The 22,503-nt window shown below is 54.7% G+C and overlaps 1 protein-coding gene across 1 annotated transcript in view; it reads right to left on the bottom strand.

Moving 5' to 3' along the window:
• RASA3 (RAS p21 protein activator 3) overlaps positions 1-22,503 on the bottom strand; it is an 89,272-nt gene that overhangs the window by 48,346 nt on the left and 18,423 nt on the right. The window contains exon 2 of the mRNA XM_029210175.1: positions 4,886-5,003. Within this exon, the coding sequence (XP_029066008.1) occupies positions 4,886-5,003 (118 nt within the window). The remainder of the gene's footprint in view (positions 1-4,885; positions 5,004-22,503) is intronic.

Below are 22,503 nucleotides of genomic sequence, written 5' to 3'. Positions count from 1 at the left end.
TTAAATGATTAAAAATTATAGCTGTAAAAAGTTAAATGTGAACACCGTCCACTTGCACCATCAGGAAGATACTGTTCTCAGGAGGACAGAGCTTTCCCCGAATCACCGTCCTGGAGGAGAGACGGTCCGGAAAAACCTCCTTCTCCCCGAAGGGTCTGACCAAGGGGGTTCCCCCAGTAAATTTGCAACAGCAGTCCCCTCTCAGTGCCCACTGTCCCACGCCAGACATGCAGGAAAGGAAGGCAGGGACGGTGACACCTGCTCATGGGTGAGCAGCGTTCTGCAGACCCAGGGCGTGGGGACACCCACAGAGCCAGGCCGCAGCCCGATTCCTGGACCCCCTTCCCCTGGAGAAAGGAGGGAATGGGGTGTGTGTCCTCCCTCTCACCCTCATGCTCCATCTGCACTCCAGCCTGAGGGAGGACAGACCACGCTGGGTGGCACTGACCCTCTGTGGCCACCGAGGCCCCTCTGGCTATGAGCTCCAGACAGGGCACCAGGTCCTGGCGGCTCCCTCAGGTCCAGAGATCAGACGTAGGCTCTTTGTTTCCTACAGCAACTTTGCCAAACAGATGATCAACCCTCACAGGCGATGCTGAGCCTGGAGGACGATGCGGGAGTTAGGGCCATAACACAGCAAGGCGTGCAGCTGCTCTGTGCGGGCAACACTGAACCCTGACGGCTGCTGGTGCTGGTGGCCTGTCCAGGGCGCAGTGCCCTCCTTGTCACCCAGGCATGCCCCCTTCCCTCCACCCTCGCAGCTGCCATCTGGGTCTGAGTCTTGTGCCACTGGGCTCTGCGCCCCAGGTTCGGCCCCTAAAGAACTGAGCTGCATTAAGACACCACCTCCTGTGACCTCCACCCGTGGTCTCTGGCCTTAGGAATTCCCACAGGACGTGTTCAGACATCCCTCTGCCTTCTGTGTCTCTAAACCTCTCTCACACTTTCCATTCCTTTGTGTCTCTGGGGTAGATTTCGTTTTTTTTAAAATATTTTTTTTCATGTGGACCATTTTTTAAATCTTTATTGAATTTGTTACAATATTGCTTCTGTTTTATGTTTTGGTTTCATGGCCACGAGGCATGTGGGATCTTAACTCCCTGACCAGGGATTGAACCTGCACCTCCTGCATTGGAAGGCAAAGTCTTAACCACTGGACCACCAGGGAAGTCCCTCTGGGGTATATTTCAAATGTACCTTCCACTTTACCAATTTTCCTTTCAGCTATGCCTAATCAATCAACTATTTAATTCATTCACTGAGTTTTTCATCTAAATTCTTGTGATCTGCACTTTTAGAAATTCTGTTAGATTCTTTTTCAAATTGGTGCAGGCATTCTTCATCGTTCCTTATCCTGCTCGTGTTTTCAATCTTGTCTCATTACTTTTAAGTTCACTAAACTTTGTTAGCTGACATTCTGCAAACACTGCAGGCCTGATTCTGCTGTCTGTTGTTTCTCTTGGAAAATGCACACGACGCTTTATTTCTGTGTTCTTTGTGCATTTTCTCCTCTGAGCTCAAGCTCCCTGAAACGTTATACTGGAGAATCCTGAGACCTAGATTGAAGGAGAGGAGTGGATTTGCTTTCGACTGCCCTGTCATTGCCTCAGCAGGAGTTACAAACTACTAACCCAAGACTGCATTAAGGTATGTGTATGGATTGTGGTTTTTGAACCACAGATGTGGTGCGGATTCAGGCTACACACTCACAAGAGCCAGCTTGTGATTTCAAGTACTCAGCACCAAGTGGAGGCACAATTTTCCTCGCTAACTTCTTTTATGGAGCAGGTTATTTGCTTTTGCCCTTACACTGTAGAGTCAAGGTCTAGGGCTACTAGCTTGCCCCTCACCAGTATAAATAGGGGTTTTGCCTCAATACTAAATGGTCACATACACCCATATTTTTAAATCATTTTTAAAATTAAAGTATAGTTAATTTACAATGTGTATTAGTTTCAGGTGTACAGCAAAGTGATCCAGGAATATATATTCAGAATATATATATTATATATATATATATGTATGTTCTTTTTTTCCATTATAGGTTCTTGCAAGATATTGAATATAGTTCCCTGTGCTATACAGTAGGTCTTTGCTGTTTATCTATTTTATATATAGTACTGTGTATGGTTAATTCCAAACTCCTAATTTATCCCTCTCCCCTTCCCTGCTATGCCCTTTGGTAACCATGTTTGTTTTCTATGTCTGAGTCTGTTTCTGTTTTGTAAATAAGTTCATTTGTATCATTTTTTTAGATTCCACATATAAGCGATATCATATATTTGTCTTTGTCTGACTTACTTCATTTAGTATGAGAATCTCTAGGTCCATCTGTGTTGCTGCAAATGGCACTATTTCATCTTTTTTATGGCTGAGTAATATTCCATTATATATATATGTACCACATCTTCTATATCCATTCACCTGGTGATGGACATCTAGGTTGCTTCCATGTCTTGGCTATTGTCAATAGTGCTGCTATGAGCATTGGGGTGCATGCATCTTTACTAATTATGGTTTTCTCTGGATATACACCCAGGAACGGGACTACTGCATCATATGGTAGCTCTGTTTTTAGTTTTTTAAGGAAGCTCCATACTGTTCTCCATAGTGGCTGCACCAATTTACATTCCCACCAACCATGTAGGAGGGCTCCGTTTTCGCCACGCCCGCTCCAGCATTTATTATTTGTAGACTTTTTAGTGGTGGCCATTCTGACCTGTGTAAGGTGGTACCTCATTACAGTGACATTTGGATTTGCATTTCTCTAATAATTAGCGATGTTGGACATCTTTTCATGTGTTTGTTGGCCATTTGTACGTCTTCTTTGGAGAAATGTCTATTTAGGTTTTCTGCCCATTTTTTTATTGGGTTGTTTGATTTTTTGTTATTAAGCTGTATGAGCTGTTTGTATATTTTGGAAATTAATCTCTTGTCAGTAGTATCATTTATAAATACTTTCCCCTATTCCGTAGGTTGTCTTTTCACTTTGTTTATGGTTTCCTTTGCTGTGCAAAGCTTTTAAGTTTAATTAGGTCCCATTTGTTTCTTGTCTCATATTTTTTTAACCTCTTGGAATCATCTCGTGCAGGTTTGTCTCTTTATTTGCTGTCAGCTTTAACTTTCTGCTTACACTGCTCCCTGACTTATCTGGCATATTAGACAAGCACTCAATAAATATTGAGCTAATGAATAAATTAACCTTTCAAAAACTAAGCTTATTAAAACTGTCTGAGGAAAGCAGGAATGGCCTGTGAAGGGTTAGACGCTCTGACGAGTTGGGAGAATCACCTCGGCATACTCACTTGAGTTAACTGGCTCCTGGTGACAGTGTTTGGGGGCTGCCCCTGATTCTGGCTGTATCACAGGTAGCCGACTTCCCAGAAGAGACAATATTACTACACCACTCTTTTTATTTGGCTCTCAGCCTCCCTTTTCTGCTCCAAAAGCACATTTTCTTGTGCCATCAAAACCAGAAACTATGATTTCTATTTCTAAACTTGTAAGAAATATTTTCAGGAATGGTCCCTATTTCTCGGCCTCAACTAAAGCAGAGGTTCCCAAATTCCCTTCCCAGAGACCCTCACCCGGCAGGTCTGCAGGGAGCCCAGCTCTGCAGAGACAGACGCTGGTTCTCCAGGTTTACAACCCTCTAACATGGACTCTTCTCCTGGGGAGCTCACGGAAATAGCCCTGAGGGCGACGGTAGCACCTTCAATATTAGCGCCAAAGCCACACGCGACTCCTGACAAACTCCTCAGTCTTCTCGTTCTCCTTCAACAAATTACTTCAGAGAATCCGGAGGGTGCATTCAAATAACACAGGGCCTCAGAAGCAGCCCTGCCAGTCTGGGCGGCAACGGGGCAAACGGAGGAGGGAAGTGTCTCCATGTTTCGGGGGCAGGAGATCTTAACAGTTTCTAAAATTATTAAATTCCTTAAGTCATCAGAACGTGCCGTTTGTTCCCACTTAGAAGCAGCAATATGCAAGGGTATAATTCATCTGCTAAAAATGTTCTCAAGCCAAAGATAGCTCTTTGGATGGACCCATACAGCCCACAGTTCTAAGCCCGAGGGTGGCCCACTGTCAGCACGGGCTCCAGAACCACTTACTCTGGTTGGGACTCCACCGGCTTTGCTGTGCTTCCCCCAGGCTCACGCCACCGTCCCCGCCCGCCTGCCAGGGCGGCAGAGGCCCCCCTCACCTACCCACTCCCTCTCCCGGAGACATGCTGTGACCACAGGTGCCACCACTTCCTACCCCAGGGCGGGGTCCGGGGCCAGCAGGCCTGGAGCTGGTGGGAAATGCAAATCACCGCCCTACCCTACCCACCTGGGGCGACACCCGGGCTTTAACAGGCTCTCCGAATGGTTCCTACACAAGCTGGGGTTGAGGGGCACGGACGTGTTTCTTAGGCTGAAAACCTCTCAGTCCTAAGGCTTAAATGCTAGCCTCTCTCACCTGACCCCTCTGTTCCTCAGATCTAGCAACAATGCTTTCTAGGTCTCTGATCTCTGTGAACAGTTACCTCCACCCCCGTCTTGAGCCTCTTTAGAAAAAGGAAGATGGTTAAAAAAAAAGCTCCCCAAATATTTATGCTCTGAAATCCTTGATTTGTACTCTTTTGTTGCACTGTATACTGCCCAGCTCATCTCGACTTAGAAAGTCCTCACCCACCTCTCAGCCGACTAATAAGTCTATGTGCTCTGTCCTTCCCGCTCTGCCCCGGTCATTACGGGCATTTAGGGACCATGAGCCCGTCACCGCCCCGGGAGCCCGTTCCTCTCTCAGGCCGAGAGAGAGGATAAGGATGGAGGATAAGGATAAGGACACCCTCCGCACAGAAGCAACTGTCAGCAGCAAACAGAGCGGCAGCAGACGTTACCAGAGTGATTTCTCCACGATCTGGGTCCTGAAAACCTCCTCCTGGTCTAGGTTCACGGTGCAGTAACAGTCTCGCATCTTGTTTGGCCCCGGGTAAGTGGGAAGATTTTTGGCTTCACCTAAAAAGCAAACGTAAATCTATCATCAGTTTAGCATGAAATTATTCAGTCTCCTTGATACCCACAGACACCTTCCCAATGATGGATTTATCTCACAGCGAGGCACCCGCTCACTTCTGTACGTTCATTAGCTCTTCACGAGGTCTCGGTTCTCTTGCCACCAAAGTGTTGATGAGAAAACCATCTGTACTGTCACAGCGTAAGGTAACATATACATTAACCTCTAAAGCAATGGATTCCTATAAAAGTAGTAATCCATTGGCCTAGGAATTAAGGATTGTTTCGTTTTACCCACATTGGTCCCTTTAATATTTTTAATGTTTAAATTATGGTAAGATACATAGAAATTAAAATGTATCCTCTCACCCACCTTCACACATACAGCTCAGCAGCACCCGCAGTTAACTCTGTTCACACTGCTGCACGATCAATCTACAGAACTCCTTCACCTCGTAAAGCTGCAACTGCACCCACTAAACAACAAGCCCCGTTTCCCCGCCACCACCCAGCCCCTGCCGCCCACCTTCTGCCCAGGGATCTCACAGAAGTGGAACCACACACTGCCTGTCCTTCTGGGCCTGGTTTATGTCACCGAGCACAATGTCCTCAAGGCTCGTCCACGTCATGGCCCGAGACAGGATTCGCTTCTTTTCCAAGGCTAACGTTTGGCTTCTCTATTCATCCCCCGGGCCCCTTTTCATTTTGAATTTAATTTGATAGTATTAGGTCAGAGTCGGGGCAATAATTAAGGAGAAGGACTCTTTTTTTACTGACGAGTAAGCTACGAACTCCAGCTGTTTAGAAGCCGGTGAGGAGAAGTCTGGGGTGGGGAGACCAGCCACGGGCCATGCCTCCCCGACATACGCTGGAGAAAAGGGAGGAGCTGCCAACGGCCCCGTGGAATCTTGGACGCCATGTCGCCTTTGATCTTGGGTCTGACCGAAGACCATTAGTGAAGCCGCAGCCGCTGGACCCTCTGCCAGAAGCTGGGAGTGTGCTTGGGCTGCAAGTGCGAGCAGCCCCTTTGCTTGTGGACTGATAGGGAGCAGAGGGGCTTGCAACCAGGGAGGAGAAGCCCCCTCCCTGGAAGGAACCCCCACCGACGAGCTCCCACCTCCCAGGGGCCTCCTGTCCCCCAGCTGGGCGTTTTCAGGCACCAGACCCAGGGCCAGGAAGGGGGCCGGGGTTGAGCACCCAGCACCCACCAACGCAGCCCAGTCACGGCCGACACCTGTTAGTACCACCCAGGGCCGCACTACCTCTTCTGGTTAAAACTGAAGGAAAAGCAGCAACAACAGAAAGCAAACCAAAGCCTCAGAGCTCAGCCCCCAGAGGAGCCACGCCCGCACCCCACAAACACACTTGACGCCGCTCTCGGGGAAACACGCAGTCGGCAACTTCCTGCTGCGACCTGCCAAGGGTGGAGGTGAGCGTGACGGGCCGAAGTCTTTCTCTCAAACTTCTGATTAGCCTTACTGCTCGGGACGGAGGACAGCAGCAATGAACAGAAGTGGCTCAGTAACTGGGCCGATAAATTGAGTGTCCTGAGGCTTCCTAGCAGCCCCAGCTGTGCTCTGCACAGGCGGGTCTGCCGCACACGCGGCCGGGACACCAGGCCTCTCCTCTGGGCCTTGGCTTCCCCGACCGTAAAAGCAAGACAGCACACGTCTCCCAGCCTCCTCTAACTCAAAAGGTTCTAGGAAGTTTTCTTTTGGGAATCATCAGGGAATCGTCAGTGACTCTCAGATGGTGAAGAAAAAGAAATAACCAATGAATGTTTTCCTAGGGGTGCGACTATCCTCACGGCACCTCACGCCGCAAGGCTCCGGGAAGCGCGTCCACACAGCGTCAGGCACAGAACCACGGACCATCTGAGAAGAGGCGCGTGATCCCGCCCGGCTTCGAGCCCGCTGTTAAGTGTCCAAAGACAGACTTTCCGACGGCTCCTGGCAGATGTGAGCAGTCACGTGGGCACACACAGGTGCGTGCGGGGGGCGTGATGACCCACAGCCGAAGGGGCCCAGCGGCTTCCTGCCCGCTTTCCAAACTGATTTACACTCACAAATCTTCCCCCTAACACAGCCCGGCTCTGCTGACTTTCCAGCTGACAGCTCTAGGATGTGACCCTATTTCCTGCTGGAACTTTTTGGGCAACAAATGAGATATTTAGCTGCAAATTCCTGTGTTTCTTAAAAGTAGATAAAAAACATTTTTTTTTGAAAGTCTTATTGGAGATGGCCATCGGTGGAAAACACAGAACTGGGATTTTTTTTCTGTTTATTCTCGGAAGAACCTCAGAACACAAGCAGCGGCAGCTGACACTTCTCTTCAAGGACAGAAGAGACGGACGCGCCTCCCCTGAACAATCGGGTTAACAGCTGCGAGATACCGAACTACCTTGTGTGGCTGTGAACGTGGCCTGGCTCCCCGCCTCCCAGCCCTGGCCCTGCCCAACCCCACCGGTTACAGAAACATCCCGGTTGCTATGACAATGGCGACACCAGAGCACCGGCAGGCAGAGCGGAGCCAACATTAAGGAGCGGCTCAGGCCAGGAGGGTTGGGAGTGGGCCAGCACCCGGTCCTGGCCGTGTCGTCTGCCCAGGGTCCTCCAGCTGGGGACCCCACCGTGGCCCAGGGGGCTGGGCGGGGCGTGTCCCAGCCACACTCAGAGCAGATGACGTCTCTTCCATGCGTGTTACTTGTGCCAAAGGCCGGAGGCCGCTCCCCTCCCTGGAGGCAGATTAGGGGCCTTTCGTCTCCCTCAAAGGAGAAGAGAGCCATGACCCTTTTTCCAGTGTGTGGAGGCATTTACCTAAGAAGGTAAAGCCATGCCTCGTATACATTTGTTGAATGACTGGATGGATAAATGCCTGCAAGGAAAAAGGAAAGTAAACTCTGGTTTCAGTCTACGAGCCAAGTCACATTTTCATACGCCTCCCTCCTGTTATCCACGTCTCCAAAACGTGCACTGTTCACCCGCCAGAACTGTCTGCTGGTGGATTTGATAAAGACAGTAAATTGGCACCAGGTGCCATCTCTGAACCCTGAACTTACTAACAGAAGCGAAAGGTTGCACTTAAAAATCGGTAATGAAACAGCACTGAAACAGCAAACCTGTTCCTGATTACAGGCGTCACACTCGGGGTGATCACGGCCAGAGAGCCCCAGACCCACAGGCACCTGACCCGGTGGAGGGAAGGGCCACGTGTGGTTGTCCACGCCTCCCGCAGGGCTGTGGGCGGTCTTCGCGGCACCACTAGGCTCTGCCCTGACGAGGAAGCCCACTGCCCTTGTGGGGCAACAACGCTGTCTGCACCCCAAGAGGGGTGTTGGAGGTCTAACCAGCCTGGGCACCGCACATCAGCCAGCTCACCTCCGAGGGGCTCTGTCTTGTCTGCTGCCCTCGAGAAGAGTGTCCTCAGCCACCCCAAGAGAGACTCCCAGCCGTGAGCCTGGGGCCTCAAGTCTGCCACATCCACGGAGTGTTGGAACTTTGCTCTTTCCTACTCAGTGTATTGGTTTTCACCTCAACTACAGGCCAACCTCTGCAAATAACACCTAAACAGGTACTCGAGCCCAGTGCACTAGTCCTGTAAAAGCGAATCTCCCCGGCCCAGGGCCTCTGTGCACAGAGGCAGGACACGTGGAGGAATTACAGCCCCCGGCGCTCCCGTCTTTCCGTGGGCTGTCTGGTCATTCTAAACACCTCACGGGTCTACAAATTCTGGCAGCCAGCACAGCTCATGATACCTACATAGAAGCCTATTGGTCTCAGAAGATCACTTTCATGACTAAAACATCCTATTTCCATGAATATATCGTTGACGGCCTTGCTAGCTGACTCTAGCACTTGATATTAAATAGAACAAAAGTCCGTAAAACCTGACGAGATTGGATTTTATAGTCAAGTTACCAACAGCCTCCTCGACTGCACGCTGAGTCACAAGTCAGGAGACCTCCAGGCTGAGCTGCCGGACCCCGCAGGGCTCGGCTGACGTCTGCGCCGGGGAGGGGCATGACCAGGACACAGGAAGATTTACTAACATGCATCGCAGGTCTCCTCCAATTTCCAGAAAGAATAGGTGACACCATGAAAGGCCAGTTTAAAATAAGGCTGTTAGAATGGAAATTAAACGTTTAACATATGGTGAGAGGGAGGAAAGTTACACCTATCCAACCCCACCGTGAGTGGTTCCGAGTTTCCCGGTAGCTAAGGAACAAATGGAAATATGGCACACACTTCTCACGATTTACCTAAAAATGAAACACACCAGCTCCCCAGGAGGAAACACCATGAAAAGAGGGGCTGGCATGTCTTCCGAGAAAATTTTACAAAAGATGCAGAAACATGCTCGGGGGTTGCTTCTTTTCTGTCCTCAGCAGGTGGGGACTCGAGTGACGACCTGTGAGAATCGCTTGGCACAGGGGGGCACGCTGACGGGGGCCGAGGACGCTGGGCGGCCAGGAGTCCCGGGAAGAGCCCGGTGAGGCCCCATTCCGCACGCAGACACGACAGGGTCGCCCCTCAGGCCCGGGGACCGCGGGGCGGAGGGACCCCGGAGGAGCCTCTGGTCACCCCCTCCTCTCTGTGGACCCCACGGCCGTGCCTGGTCTCGTTTCCTCTCTGCGTCCAGCACCCCAGCAGCGCCGGGCAGATGACGAGCGTCCCTGAAATGTTTGTCCCAGGGATTAAAGGAGAAAGTCTGTGATGAAGTGACCACTCACGGCAGCTTCTGAAGACAGTCGCCAGAGACACGACGTGGGGACAGTCACGGCTCCTATTCTGCTCCTCCGAGGGGGACTCCCGTGTCCCTCCCTTTGGTCTGGGCTGGCCTCAGGGCCCTGACTGACCAGCAGTGACTGCCGGCTCCCTGGGAGATGTCAGAGCCATGTGCCTCCACCCTGGCCACTGGACACCCTCTGCGCCCTGAGCCACAGGCCAGGCCCCGGAGGCCACCGCTGGTGGGGCAATGCAGCTGCCTGGACAACCCGGGCCAGCCTAGCTTCCCAGCGCCCCACACGGGTGACGGACGCGTCTTGTGCCTGCGGGGCAGCCCGCCCACCAGCTGCCCACCATGGCTCCAACCAGGCCTCACGTCCAGCCCGAATCCCTTGGCCCCAACGTTGTGAGATGTGATAGCACAGCTGTCGGACGCTCACGGGGCTCTAGGCGAAGCAGCTCTTCACCGGTCCCCTCCCTGCACACGGTGAGGACTTAAAGGTGTGACTAACCCGGCAGTGGAGAGCCCAGGAGACACCCAGAGTCCCTCCCGGTGAGGAGACCCTGCCCTGCACCCCTGCTGCCTTCTGACTCTGACTCAAAGTACCTCCGACTCTAATGAGAAAAATGATGAAGTGCGGCAGCCGTGCAGCCGGGGGACACCCGGGCTCCGGCAGCACCGTCGACAGCTGGGCGAGTGCGGCGATGACCGAGGGCCTTCCGGACTGGGAGCTGCCCCTCAGGTCTCAGCTGGGGGCTGGCGGTGAAGGCAATGCTCTCCCTACACGGTGATTTTTCAATTCTGAATTAGTTGACGCCATTTAAAACTGGTGATTTCACGTTTTTCTAAACCAGGACTGCCACTCCTTGAGAAAACTCAGAAGATCCAGTGGTGCTGGGCCACGGACCCGTTTAACAGTCCCTGGCCGGGTCGGGGCAGCCCCTCCCAGGGGCACCTGTCCGCCCTCCTCATGTGCTGTGACTGTCAGATTCTATCTTGTCGCCGCCCAGAAGACTTGTGGAAAGAAGTACTGACAGGACCCCCAGCTACACGAGGGTCTACTCCTCCTGCCTGAGGCCTCCACCCGCCCCTGGAAGCTTCCGTCTCTCCCCATGGCCCGAGCACCAGTCACCGTCAGGGACGGGAATTTCTGGCTGGCTGGACGGCCCTGCAGGGCTTGCGGGGGTCCTCTGGGGCACAGATCTGTGGCACTCCTACAATCATAAAATGCAGGGCTGCCACCACCTGCCGGGCTGCTCGGCCCGGTGCCCCGACACCCGTGGGAACCCCCCAGCTTCCGAGCCGGCGGAAAATGCCGGGGCTGCAGGGGGCGGGTGGGCGTCTCCTCCACCCTGGGCTGTCCCCCCGCCCTCAGAGCTCCTTCATGCAGAGCCCGGCAGACCCCCTAAGGCAAGGGGGCATGGAGAACCCTACACACTTCTCTGCTTGAACTGAGAAGGCCTTAGAATCTAAAGAAAAGTGCAGTTTAGGCTCTTGGGCAAGAAAGAACACCTATGGCACGAAGAACAGCAGGTGGAAAGTCATCCATTTCCCCACGTTCCAGCGGATTTTGTGGACGACAGCGCAGCCCCAGGATCGTTTGGATCTTCCATCTGAACTGAACTCAACCTATTCAGCACCTAAAAACGCACAAAGTATTAGCTAACTTTGCTTTTACTTAGAGGCTGGTCTCTTCCCATCGGGAAAAGAAAGCAAGTGCTATTCTCTTGTGCTTTTCCAATTCAGCTAGAAATGAAAATAGTGTTCTTGGACAACAACCCAATCCCGAAATAAAAGCTGTACAATTAAGCCCAGGGAAAAAGAAACCACTTGTTTCCTTTAATTTCAGAATGCTGTGGTGAATGGGCATTTCCGATTCCTTGCAACCTGAAACTTTGTGCCTCTGTTTAGGACACCCTTTTTCACCTAATGCTGCATTCCTAAGGGCTGCTAAGGCCAGAAAAGAACAAGCGGCACTTACTCTGCCCCCCTAACCCTGGAGACACACCTGAGGGGCCTCGGGGACACTGGAAACGGGGCAGCGGGCGCCCCAGCAGGCACTCGGGGGCACACGGCCCCCCCTCCAGGGCTCCCTCTGGGGCAGGACAGGAGGGAGGAGCGCTACGTGACATACACGCTCACTCAATCAACAGCACGGTCAAAGGCCCCACGACTGAGACACAGCATCTGACCAACGTGCCGGTCGCCACTGCCCCGTGTGCCGGGTACCCCGAGCAGCTGTGCCTCTGCTCTCGCCCCCGGCCTGCGACCAGCCTCGGGACCCTCCCCACCCGAGCTCCGGGCACCCGCGCCTCGTCCAGGTGGAAGTTCCCGCCCGTCTCTCCTCTTGACTGCGAGCCCCTCGAGAACAGGAGCAGAGTCTGAAGAAGCCGGGGTCCCCCCGAGAACCGCCGTTTGACACATTTGAATACATCTGTAAACTGCAAATCTCCCGATTAACTTTCACACGAGAAGATGTTGGTTAGCTGGTTACTAAGATCAATGAAGAAGCTTCTGGAAAACAAAGTAGGGAAAACACCTAAGAAATAAACAGGGACCAAGAATATCATTACGTGCGGCATCGTGACGGCTAAAGCTGCAGCTGAAGACTGTCGGCAAGGCCCCCCCTCCCCGCTCGGCTGCACGACCCCGTCCTCTGCTCCTCTGTGCTTTGCTTTTACTAACTGCACAGGAATCTCTAGGAGGTTACCAGTAAAAGGGTGGGGTGAGAATTTCAAGGTAGCTGAGAGGGTGAAGGAGAAAAAGGAAACACAGGTGGCAGGGATATGACTAGATTTTTTCTTTTGAATGAAACAAACTAAGGTGAGGATATTGTGGAAACTTCGGGAAGAGTGAGGACCCCTGGATACGAGCTCCACAAGGGCAGGGAGGCCACCCCTAGCGTCCCTGCACATGTGGGCAGCGATCCGGAGGTGCCCGTGGGCACAGACGACACAGAACAGAACACAACCCTTGGGACGTTTCCGCGCTACGAGACCCAGATGTGAGGGGTGAGGGAGGGACCCAGAAGAGAGCCAGGAGAGGTGGGGACACCCGGGCCCACACCTGGCAGTGGGCATATGGCCAGACAGCCATGCTGCACGTGCCTGGCATGGACAGGTGTGTACGTGCATGGTTTTTTTTTTTTTTTTTTTGCGGTACGCGGGCCTCTCACCGTTGTGGCCTCTCCCGTTGCGGAGCACAGGCTCCAGACGCGCAGGCTCGGCGGCCATGGCTCACGGGCCCAGCCGCTCCGCGGCATGTGGGATCTTCCCGGACCGGGGCACGAACCCGCGTCCCCTGCATCGGCAGGCGGACTCTCAACCGCTGCGCCACCAGGGAAGCCCTACGTGCATGTTTTGATCTTTGTTTTTTAGCCGATTTATCGCAATAGGATCAGTGGACCATAAAGTTCACCCATTTAAAGTGCACAATTCAATGCTTTTAGCACATTCCCAGGGTTGTGCAACTATCACCCCTCACACCCCACACCCCACTCCCAGGCCCTGGCAACTTCGTTCCGCCCAAGGGTCCTCGTGGTTTGACCCAGTGTCAATTCAGGGTTCAAGCTGCCTTCCCCTCACGCCTGCAGGGCCCCGTCCCAGCTGTGGGAGCAGCTCGCGCGCATTGAATGGTCCACATCTCAGTGCCACCCTCAGCCTCCTTCACGGGCTGCCACGTGCCGGGTCCTGCTCCCGCTGGAGGTTCAGGGTAAACAGGAGCTAGCACGGCACCCAGGCAGCGGCGACCACCAGGCCGCGTGAGCGCCGCGCCTCTGCCGGGGGCGGGGGGCTGCTCTGCCTCCCACTGAGTGACAGGTCCCTTCCTGGGACCGAGAAGCAGCAGCAACGAGTGCCCAGACTCAGACTTGCTGGCAGAAGGGCAGCCTGTAATTTTCATACGCATGTACCGCGTTGCCAAACAGCTCTCGTCTGGAGCACCGATCCACAGGCCCACCACCGCGTTTGAAAACGCTCTTTCCCAGATCCTTGCTAGAACTGAGTCGTGAAATCATGCATCTCTGCCAATCTGAGAGGTAAAAAGGCTGTGTGTGCTTTGCCCTCCGTTTGTTAAGAAGGGCTCTTTTTGAAGGACCTGATTCCATTCATTTGGGAGTTGAAGCCGCTCCCAGCCTCTCCTGTCCCTCTTCTCTGTCCTCCGAGGACAAGGGCCCCCAAACCAGCCCTGACAAGGGTTAGCACACCCAGCTCTGACGGAGGCTGTGAAAGCAAGGGTTAGGGAGCCGAGACCTCCTTTGCTGTCAAATTCTGATTTTCCAGCTGTGTCTAGATCCACCCTCCTGACTAGCCCTACAGTAGCCTGTGGTGCACGGACTGGAGGGGCTGGGACCCCCGCACAGCCCGACGTAGCAGGTCCCCCGGTGAAGGCCAAGGACCCTCACCTCGGGCTAAGGGCTGCCTGGCTCCGCTGCAGCCCGGGTTTCTGGATTCTGACAGCAAGACATTCTTCACAGCTTGCATTAGTGTTATTTCGAATTCAAGGAGGAAAGACAATCTGGGAAATATGAATTTGGGGAAAGTCGCCAAGTGTGGCGCAGCCACGAGCCCCGCTGGTCTCGATGAGCAAAGGAAGACGCTGGCCTCCAAAGACCCCCACTCCACTGGCAGAGGAAAGACCTAGGTTCATTTTTCAGAAACAATCCACGTACGAGCCCACCCTGTATATTTTGGTACTATTTTTGCTTTTCTTTTTCCCACACCTTTCTCTGAAAGAGTCCTGTCTTGAACTTGAGGAAGAAAACACAAAGCGGTGCAGCCACGGTGGGAAGAAAAACTTAAACACAGAGTCACCAACCAGCCTAGCAATTCCACTGGAAAGAATTGAAAACAGGTGCTCAGACAAATACTTGGGGACTTCCCTCGTGGCGCAGTGGTTAAGAATCCGCCTGCCAACGCAGGGGACACGGGCTCGAGCCCTGGTCCGGGAAGATCCCACATGCCGCGGAGCAACTAAGCCCGTGCGCCACAGCTACTGAGCCTGTGCTCTATACCCCGCGAGCCACAACTACTGAGCCCACATGCCACAACTACTGAAACCCACGTGTCTAGAGCCCATGCTCCGTAACAAGAGAAGCCACTGCAATGAGAAGTCCGCGCACCGCAACAAAGAGTAGCCCCCGCTCGCCGCAACTAGAGAAAGCCCGCGCACAGCAACGAAGACCCAACGCAGCCAAAAATAAATAAATACATTTATTTTTAAGAAAACAAAAAAACACACGTGTACGTGAATGTTCACAACAACTCTATTCATGCTGATAACACACGGTGTATCCTCTGTGTTGCCAGGGGGTCAGGATGAGACATGTCCTTATAGGCGACTCAAAAGCTCTAGAACTAGACCACGTAGTGGCACAACATGTAAACGTACTAAATGCCCCTGAATTGTACACTTAGGAATGGCTAGACTGCTGAATTCTATGTTATGTGCATTTTACCACATTTTAAGCAAAACGAAGAAAAGCTGGTTACCAGTGTGGACAGGGCGGTGGTTGTTCAGTGTGACCGTGTGTCATTCACGGCCACGCACCTCCCCAGACCCTTTTCTGGAGAGAGAAAGGGTGGGAATAAATAAATACCTCTTTTGGAGTGTGCATGTGATTTTGTTGTTTTTCATTTGTACCTTTTTGTTGGGGTACAACGCACACTCGGTAAACAGAGCTCCACAAGTTTCCCTACGTGCACGGCCGGTAAGATGGGGAACATTTCCGGCGCTCAGCACATCCTCAGGCCCCTCCCCATCCAGAGCCTGGCCCTCTCGGAGTTCCACAGAATCATCGGTTTTGCCCACTCTATACCTCATAAAAATGGAGCCAAATCCACTAACCCGTTCGGGGTTGCAAATGGTAATAGTCCTTGATTCTGGTTTATAAGCTGAAGTAATTTTATGAGAGAGTGCCCCTCTTCTGCCGTTTGCTGACCCACTGCTGAGGTCCACACACCAAGGGCAAACACTCGGTAACTGCCTTTTACTTACCAAGTTTTCAAAGAATGAATTAGCTCCCTGTTGCCCTCAGAAGGTGGATAATTTGAGTTTTTTGCAATTTTTTTGCAACCTTTGTTTTTTATTGAGATGTAATTTATACAGCATAAAATGCAACCTTTGGAAACGTACGATTCAGTGCTTTTCAGTACAGAGTTGCACGGCCATCAGCACTAATGCCCGGGACCTTCATCACCTGAAGCAGAAGCGCGGTCCCGTGAGCACTCCCGCCCCAGCCCCACGTCCACGCGCCCACCCGGCCTGCCTTCCCTGGACGTCTCGTGCGACGGAAGCGTGGCCCTGGCCTCGTGTTCCAGGCTCCCCCGCGTGTGGCCCGTATCAGGCGGCATCTCTAGGGTGTGGGCACAGCTTCACCGGGACACCCACCAGGTGACCGGTGCGCAGCTGGTTGTCAGGACGAGCGGCTCCCCGCATCCTTCCACCCGGCGGCTCTGAGCCGGGGGCCAGACCGGCAGCAGCGGCATCACCGGGCGCCTGTTTGGAAAAGCAGACTCCCAGGCCCACCGGCCCCGCGGCCTCAGGAGCTGGCCCACGTTTGAGAACCGCTTACAGTCCCACGTTGAGAACCGCTTACAGTCCCAAAGCCGGCGCCTCCCAGCCCATGCCTCGCGCTGTATTCCAGGACATTCCACAGCGTTCTAGCTGTCCCGGGAAGCACGCTTCTCCCGGTCACGGATGCTCAGGGGCCTCCCCGGTGGCTCACGTGGGCGTGCCTGTCACCTCCGTGACAACCCCTCCCGCCTCACCCCTCCAAAGCCGCCTACTCCCCCTGAACGAGGCACAGCCCTCAGCTGGGCCCCTGAGGCCCCCATGGTTCCCGCTGCCAGTGCGTCCCTGCGTCCAGACCCCCGCGTCGCCCACCTCCCCACCCTGAGGCCCGCCCCCTGCCCCCAGCGCTCTGCCATTTCCGCGGAGGCCATGGTGCTTCCTTTCCGTCCCACGCAGTCCCACAGGAGGGCCACGCCTGCAGGGGCCAGGCCTCCCCGTTCGAGTCGCTGGGTGGTTCTCGGCAAACGCGGGAACAAGGAGCGCGCTTGGCGCTAACGGGGACCCGCCCGGAGGGGAGGATGACCTTGGCTCGTCACCCGCCTTCTCTCAGCGCAGCAGCAGCCACGCGGCTGACCACACGCACCACCACGCAGAGGAAGCCAGGGCCAGGTGAGGGCGCCCGCAAGAGCGAAGGGGCGTCGCTGCCGACAGCAAGCGCCCGAGGGTCCGAGGGGCAGGCCCCGTGGAGGCAGAAAGGTGGGCAGGAGTCTGGAAGGTGGAGGCTGGGGGTGACCGCCCCTGGGGGTGACAAGGGGACGCGAGAAGGGCAGGCACAGTGGAGGCTGGCTTGAGTCAGAGAAGGCGTGACGCCCCAGGAACATTCCGGAACACAGGCTTCCTTGAGCCTAGGGCCCAGGAGAGAGGCAGCTGGAAGGCACGCGGGTGGGGTCGGGGGAGGAGGGACCCTGCCAGGGGTTCCGAGAATGAAGTAATAAAAGCTTCAAAACTATTTCTAAAGGGCTGTGGGCTGTGCTCTCAGCTGTGATTCATATGCACGAGTGTCTCTGGGTGGGAAGGATCTCAGGCCCACCCTGCAGGCCAGGACCACGTGTCCCCGGGTGACTCAGGCCTCGGCTGCGGCCGCCTGCACTCCCCACCCTCGGGGCCTGAACACGGCTGCAGACCCAGCCCCACGGCAGCCCCCGGGGCTCTGTATCTCAAGAGTTGTTTAAAACTCCAAAGTCATTTTCAACACCGCTGTCTGTCTAAGGAGGCACGAAACACCACCAAGTTTACCGCCTCGGCCGCTAGACACACCTCCTGTTGTGTGGAGGAGGAGGGAGGGGCCACCAGGACCTGCAGCAGCGAAGGGCTGGACAGCTGGGCCTCGCCAGGCACAGCCCCCAGCACCCACTCCACGGGGAACTGAGGCCCGGAGGCACCCGGCAGATGCGAACCAGGGGGCGCCTGGGCTGCCCCCACACTGCGGGCGCGGCTCGGTCAGAGGACACAGGCCGAGCCTGCCTCTGCCCGAGCCCGAGGGCTGTGTGCACAGCGTCCTCCCAGCAACAACTGCCGTGCCCCAGGCTTCGCGACTCGACTCCGCCATCCGTGGCAACGGCCTGCTCTCCGGCTGCTGGAGGACCGCGCCGAGGAAGAGCCCAGGACCTGCCCGGGCACGAGATGCTGCAAAAGCGCAATCCACAATGGCCCTGATCCCAGCGGCCGCGTGGGCGCAGCATCGCTGCGGCCCTTCTCCCCGCGGCCACCACCCCGACCGGCCAGCGGGGGGACCTCCACGCCAGGACGTGGGCCTCCAGGGTCGGGCTCCTGCCCGGCCATTCCCGCTGCAGACTCGTCAGGTCGCAGGGAGCAGACGGGCACCGGCCTGAGCGGGGACCAAAGCGTGCCAGAGATGCCCACGCTGGTCGCGGCCTCACCCCTCACCCGCAGGGCTCCACGCAGCGCACAGGCCGCGCCCTGGAGGCCGGAGACAGGGACCCACCCCCGAGGGAGCCCCGCCGTCATCCCTTCCGGGTCTGGGGGCAGAGTCTCGGTGAGTGACCAGACGTAGAACAAGCAAACAGCAGAGGGTCAGTCTGCGGACTGGCTTCTCCAGAAGGTGTGCGTGGCTCCAGGGTCTCGAGGGGTAGACGGCCCGGCCCAGAGCAGCGAGCGGCCGAGGCAGGGCCCCTCTAAGCTCGCCAGCTAGGCGGTGCCCACACTCTGCGGGGTCCGGCAGGAGGAGAGGCAGGCTGACCAGCTCAGACGCGGCAAGACCCCAGGCCTCAGATCTTGGCACGCGTGCCGTCGCCTGGCGCCGACTGGACTGCGGTCCGCCACTCGGGACCCCCTCAGGGCAATCCCGGCCCCATCAAAGCCCGAGGGTCTGAGAGGCTCGGTGACGCCAGCAAACACAGAATCTCAGGATCCCAGGCACGCTGGGTCTGTGCCCAGCACCCCAGACTTCGGCGCCCCAAAGGGAGCCCCGGCTCACGGCACACGGACCCGGGCCTGGGGGGCTCCTGCCACGAGGTGGCCAACTGCCAGGTGCAGCCACACTGGAAGCTGGGCCCAGGGCCCGCACACGCCAGCCACAGCGTGGCCCCTGGGGTCCGCGAGCATAGGCCGTGAGCCCCCCAGGAGCGCTGCCTCAGGCCTGGTCGTCGGGCGTGGGTGACCGCGGAGAGCATCAGCCCGCTTCCGTGAACCCGCTGCAAAGACGGTCTCTAATCTGCTGTCCCTGCAGAGAACCGCAGCCTAAAGGCCGTGCTGGCCTCTGGATCTGAGTCTTCGTGGCAACTTTAGGACAGGAGGAAACGGCAAAATTAAGACTTTGGTTTTTCCTTCCTCATTCATTACTGAAAAGAGCGGCCAAGAGCGAGATCAGGTTCCACGTCAGAGACACGGTGCTGTGTTTGTCCCTTCGCTTCTGAATCACAGCCGCGGCAAACCTGCGGCCCACCCGGGTGCACACGGGTGGCCCACCTTCTCCCCACCCAAGGCTTCCCGCCGCCCCGGGGCAGAAGGCCCCGCCCACAGTGCGCAGAGAGGAGGCAGTGGGTGGTCCTGGGCGGGGCAGAGGGACCCCCGCTGCCTGACAGGCCTGCGCCCCAAGCTGTGTGAACCACGAGGGGCAGGTCCGTTCACAAGAGCAGCAGAAGCTCGGGGGCGCAGGGAGCAGGTGCCGGCCCTCCGACACCTGCGCGGAAGCTCCTTACCCCTGGGTCTGGCCAGCAGCACGGGCTCCGCGGAGGGCGCCGAGGGCGAGGGCCTGCGGGGAAGGGGGCTCTGGGGCCACCCGGCCGAGGGCAGAGCAGCCCCGCCACCGCGGCCCCTGCGTGGGACCTGCCCCCCACTGGCCACCCACCTCCCCCAAAGCCACTGTCACATCAAGGGCCACGGCTGACAAAGCAGAAATCCACCTCCGCCTCTTCACCGGCCTGAGGTGGGGACGCCTCACTGCAGAGGCCCCGTGTCCAGGAAGCAGGGCACACATGCCCGCAGCCCCACGGCCTCCCCTGACGCCTGGCTACCATGCCCACAGCTGCCGTTTCTTCTCGAACTTTCAAAACCATGTTTTAAAGGCCATGAATACATCTACATCTAGGTCTCCTGAGGCACGGGTCCCCAACCCCCAGGCCACGGACCGGTACCGGTCCATGGCCTGTTAGGAACCGGGCCGCACAGCAGGAGGTGAGCGGTGGGCGAGCATCTGCCGCCCCCCATCACTCGCGTTACCGCCTGAACCACCGCCCTCACCCCTGTCTTCCGAGAAACCGGTCCCTGGTGCCAAAAAGGTTGGGGACCATTGTCCTAATGAAATAATCCATAAAACAAAGATTTATGAAGGATCGATGTTTATTATAACAATATTTATGTTGGCCAAAAGAAAGGGAACAGTTAAATGTCCAAAAACAGGAGATTCCAACGGCCTGGGCCCGGCCTCCAGAGCCGACGGCAGGACCCCCGGTGTCCAGAGCGCAGGAGAGGCGAGGGCCGGGGGCTGCAGGAGGGAAGGGGGCTGCGACACAGCAACCAGAGTGGAGGTTACGAAGAACTTCCAGTAACACACAGAAATGTTTGAAGGGAAAATTTAAGGGACATACGTAATACACACGTATATATGTGTGTATTTAATATCTAATAAGTATATGTGCACACACAATATATCTCCATATGAAAAACAAAAATGGAGAGGAAATAATTGAACAGAAGAACCAACATGTTAACAGTGGCAAAGCTTTCAGCGGGGAAATGAGTCACCTTTTTCTCAACCCTGAAAACTTAAGAACTAGGCTTTCTAAAATTTCTATAGAGCCTGCACTATGTTTGAATAGAAATGCTTCTAAATTTAACAGCATCTGAGATTTATTTTAAATATAAATTTTAGGTCTAATCTCTCTTTCGCCAGCTATTCCTTCCTTTTACATTAAACACTGACAGAGTCAATTTATTATGTGTCATGATAACAGCCATTTCTGATAAGTAAGTTTAAATGTAAAATGACAGAGTATAATTCAGGGCTTTGTGAACAAATGCCCCCTTTATTAACTCTAAACTAGAAATTCACTCACAAACCCCACTGAGGCCGAGAGCTTCCAGCTCCAGAGGCTGAGTCCCTGGCAGATGGTAAATTAATCACTTAATCTTATTGTTTTCTGCTTAAGTCCTGAACCAGCTGGGTCCAAACTGTGACACATGCCAGGAAGTCACCTGTCCCATCTCAGGGCACACGGGGGGCACACAGTCCACGGCCACCGAAGGACAGGCACAGGCTCTTTTAGAAGCTCTATGTTTGAAACTGAGTTTTATAGAGAAACTCTTTTTTCGTCCTCTTTTTGAACACTTTTTATTACAAAAGAAATACATATTCATTGTAACCGGTAATGCTGCGTAAGCACCTACAGATAAGGTTCGTCACCAGCCTCCCTCTGCCCGCCCCACAGCCCTGAGCTACACCAGCCCTGCTGGTTCACTTCCAGACCCTGCGCTGCACCCTCACAGCCCCACAGGGAGGAAATGTCAGGGGTGGGGGGAGAGCCTTAACTTGGTCACTGAAACAGGATCACTGATCACGGCTTGGCGAGAGCGATTTTCTCTTTACCACGAGACACATCTGCTTCCACCCATGGATCCAGGGACAACCCAGCCACCCTCAGGACGTGGCACCAACACGGAGTGTCCACCCCGCTACCTCGTGCAGGCAGGGCTGAGGGCGAGGCCGAGCCACCAGGGGAAAGTGTCTGCGAGCACGTGGCCTGGGCCCCGCCCGCCTGTCCCCCACTTCCCGGCCGGCCTGTCCCGGGCATGAGCGCTCGGCCGCTGTGAGGTCATCACTTAGACAGAAATGTTTATTCTTATATAATCAGATCGGTCTATCTTTTTAGTTTACTGACTGCTTAGAAGTTCTCCCACATTCCAGAGGTTATTCACAATATTCTCCAAAACGTTTCTGGTATCTGGCTTTAGTTTTTCACTTTGTAACCTTTAATCCATTCGGCATTTGTTTTACATGGTGTGAGTTAGGGTGTAACTTTTTTCAAGCCGGATGCCAAAGAAGGCAGCTCCCACATTCTCCAGGGACTAAAACGCGTCTTCATTGTGGATTAGGTGCCCATATACGTTTTGATCTGCTTCCGTATCCTCTGTGATATTTTCTGTCTATTAGGAATCTAAGAATATCTACCTAACGTTTTTGAGTCGACCATGTCTGCCTACTAAAAGGTGACATATATGCAAGCTGACAACCCCATCACTTGTCACCCTCCAAGTGATAATCACGTTTCCACACACTAACTTATACACCAGCTAATAAACCAACACTGAACGCTCCACACTTACTCTTTAATTTATTCTAATCTGAATCTAACCATCCACATCCCGCCTAACAGTCTACGGTGCCTGAGGAAAACACAGAACTACAGAAACTTCTCCGGCCGCGTGCCCTGTCGGCCGTGTGCCATCTGGGCCCCAGCACCTCACCTGGGGACACTCACCCTCCCCAGAGCACCTCTATTTCAGCTCCCACAATCTGAGCCCTTGGCTGGCCTGGCCTGGCCTAGCCTGCCTGTTCGTTAATCAACCAAGGGCCTATTCGCCATTTTCCATGAATTAAAATAAAGTGCACTCATAGAAGAGCCCAGTCCTAACGCCACCACCACTTCTAAGAAATGAAAAGTGCTTCCAGCTGCCGTGGCCGTTTGGCGGCCCCTCCCCAGGGCAGTGACGGAGGAGCAGCCCCGATGGCCGGGTCAGGGGACGGGGG

This window comes from Monodon monoceros, unplaced genomic scaffold (assembly GCF_005190385.1).
Source record: "Monodon monoceros isolate NGI ecotype Baffin Bay Population unplaced genomic scaffold, NGI_Narwhal_1 Super_Scaffold_8, whole genome shotgun sequence".
Lineage (NCBI taxonomy): Eukaryota > Metazoa > Chordata > Mammalia > Artiodactyla > Monodontidae > Monodon > Monodon monoceros.
Note: the sequence above shows the minus strand (reverse complement) of the source record. Positions and strands in the feature narration are given on the sequence as shown.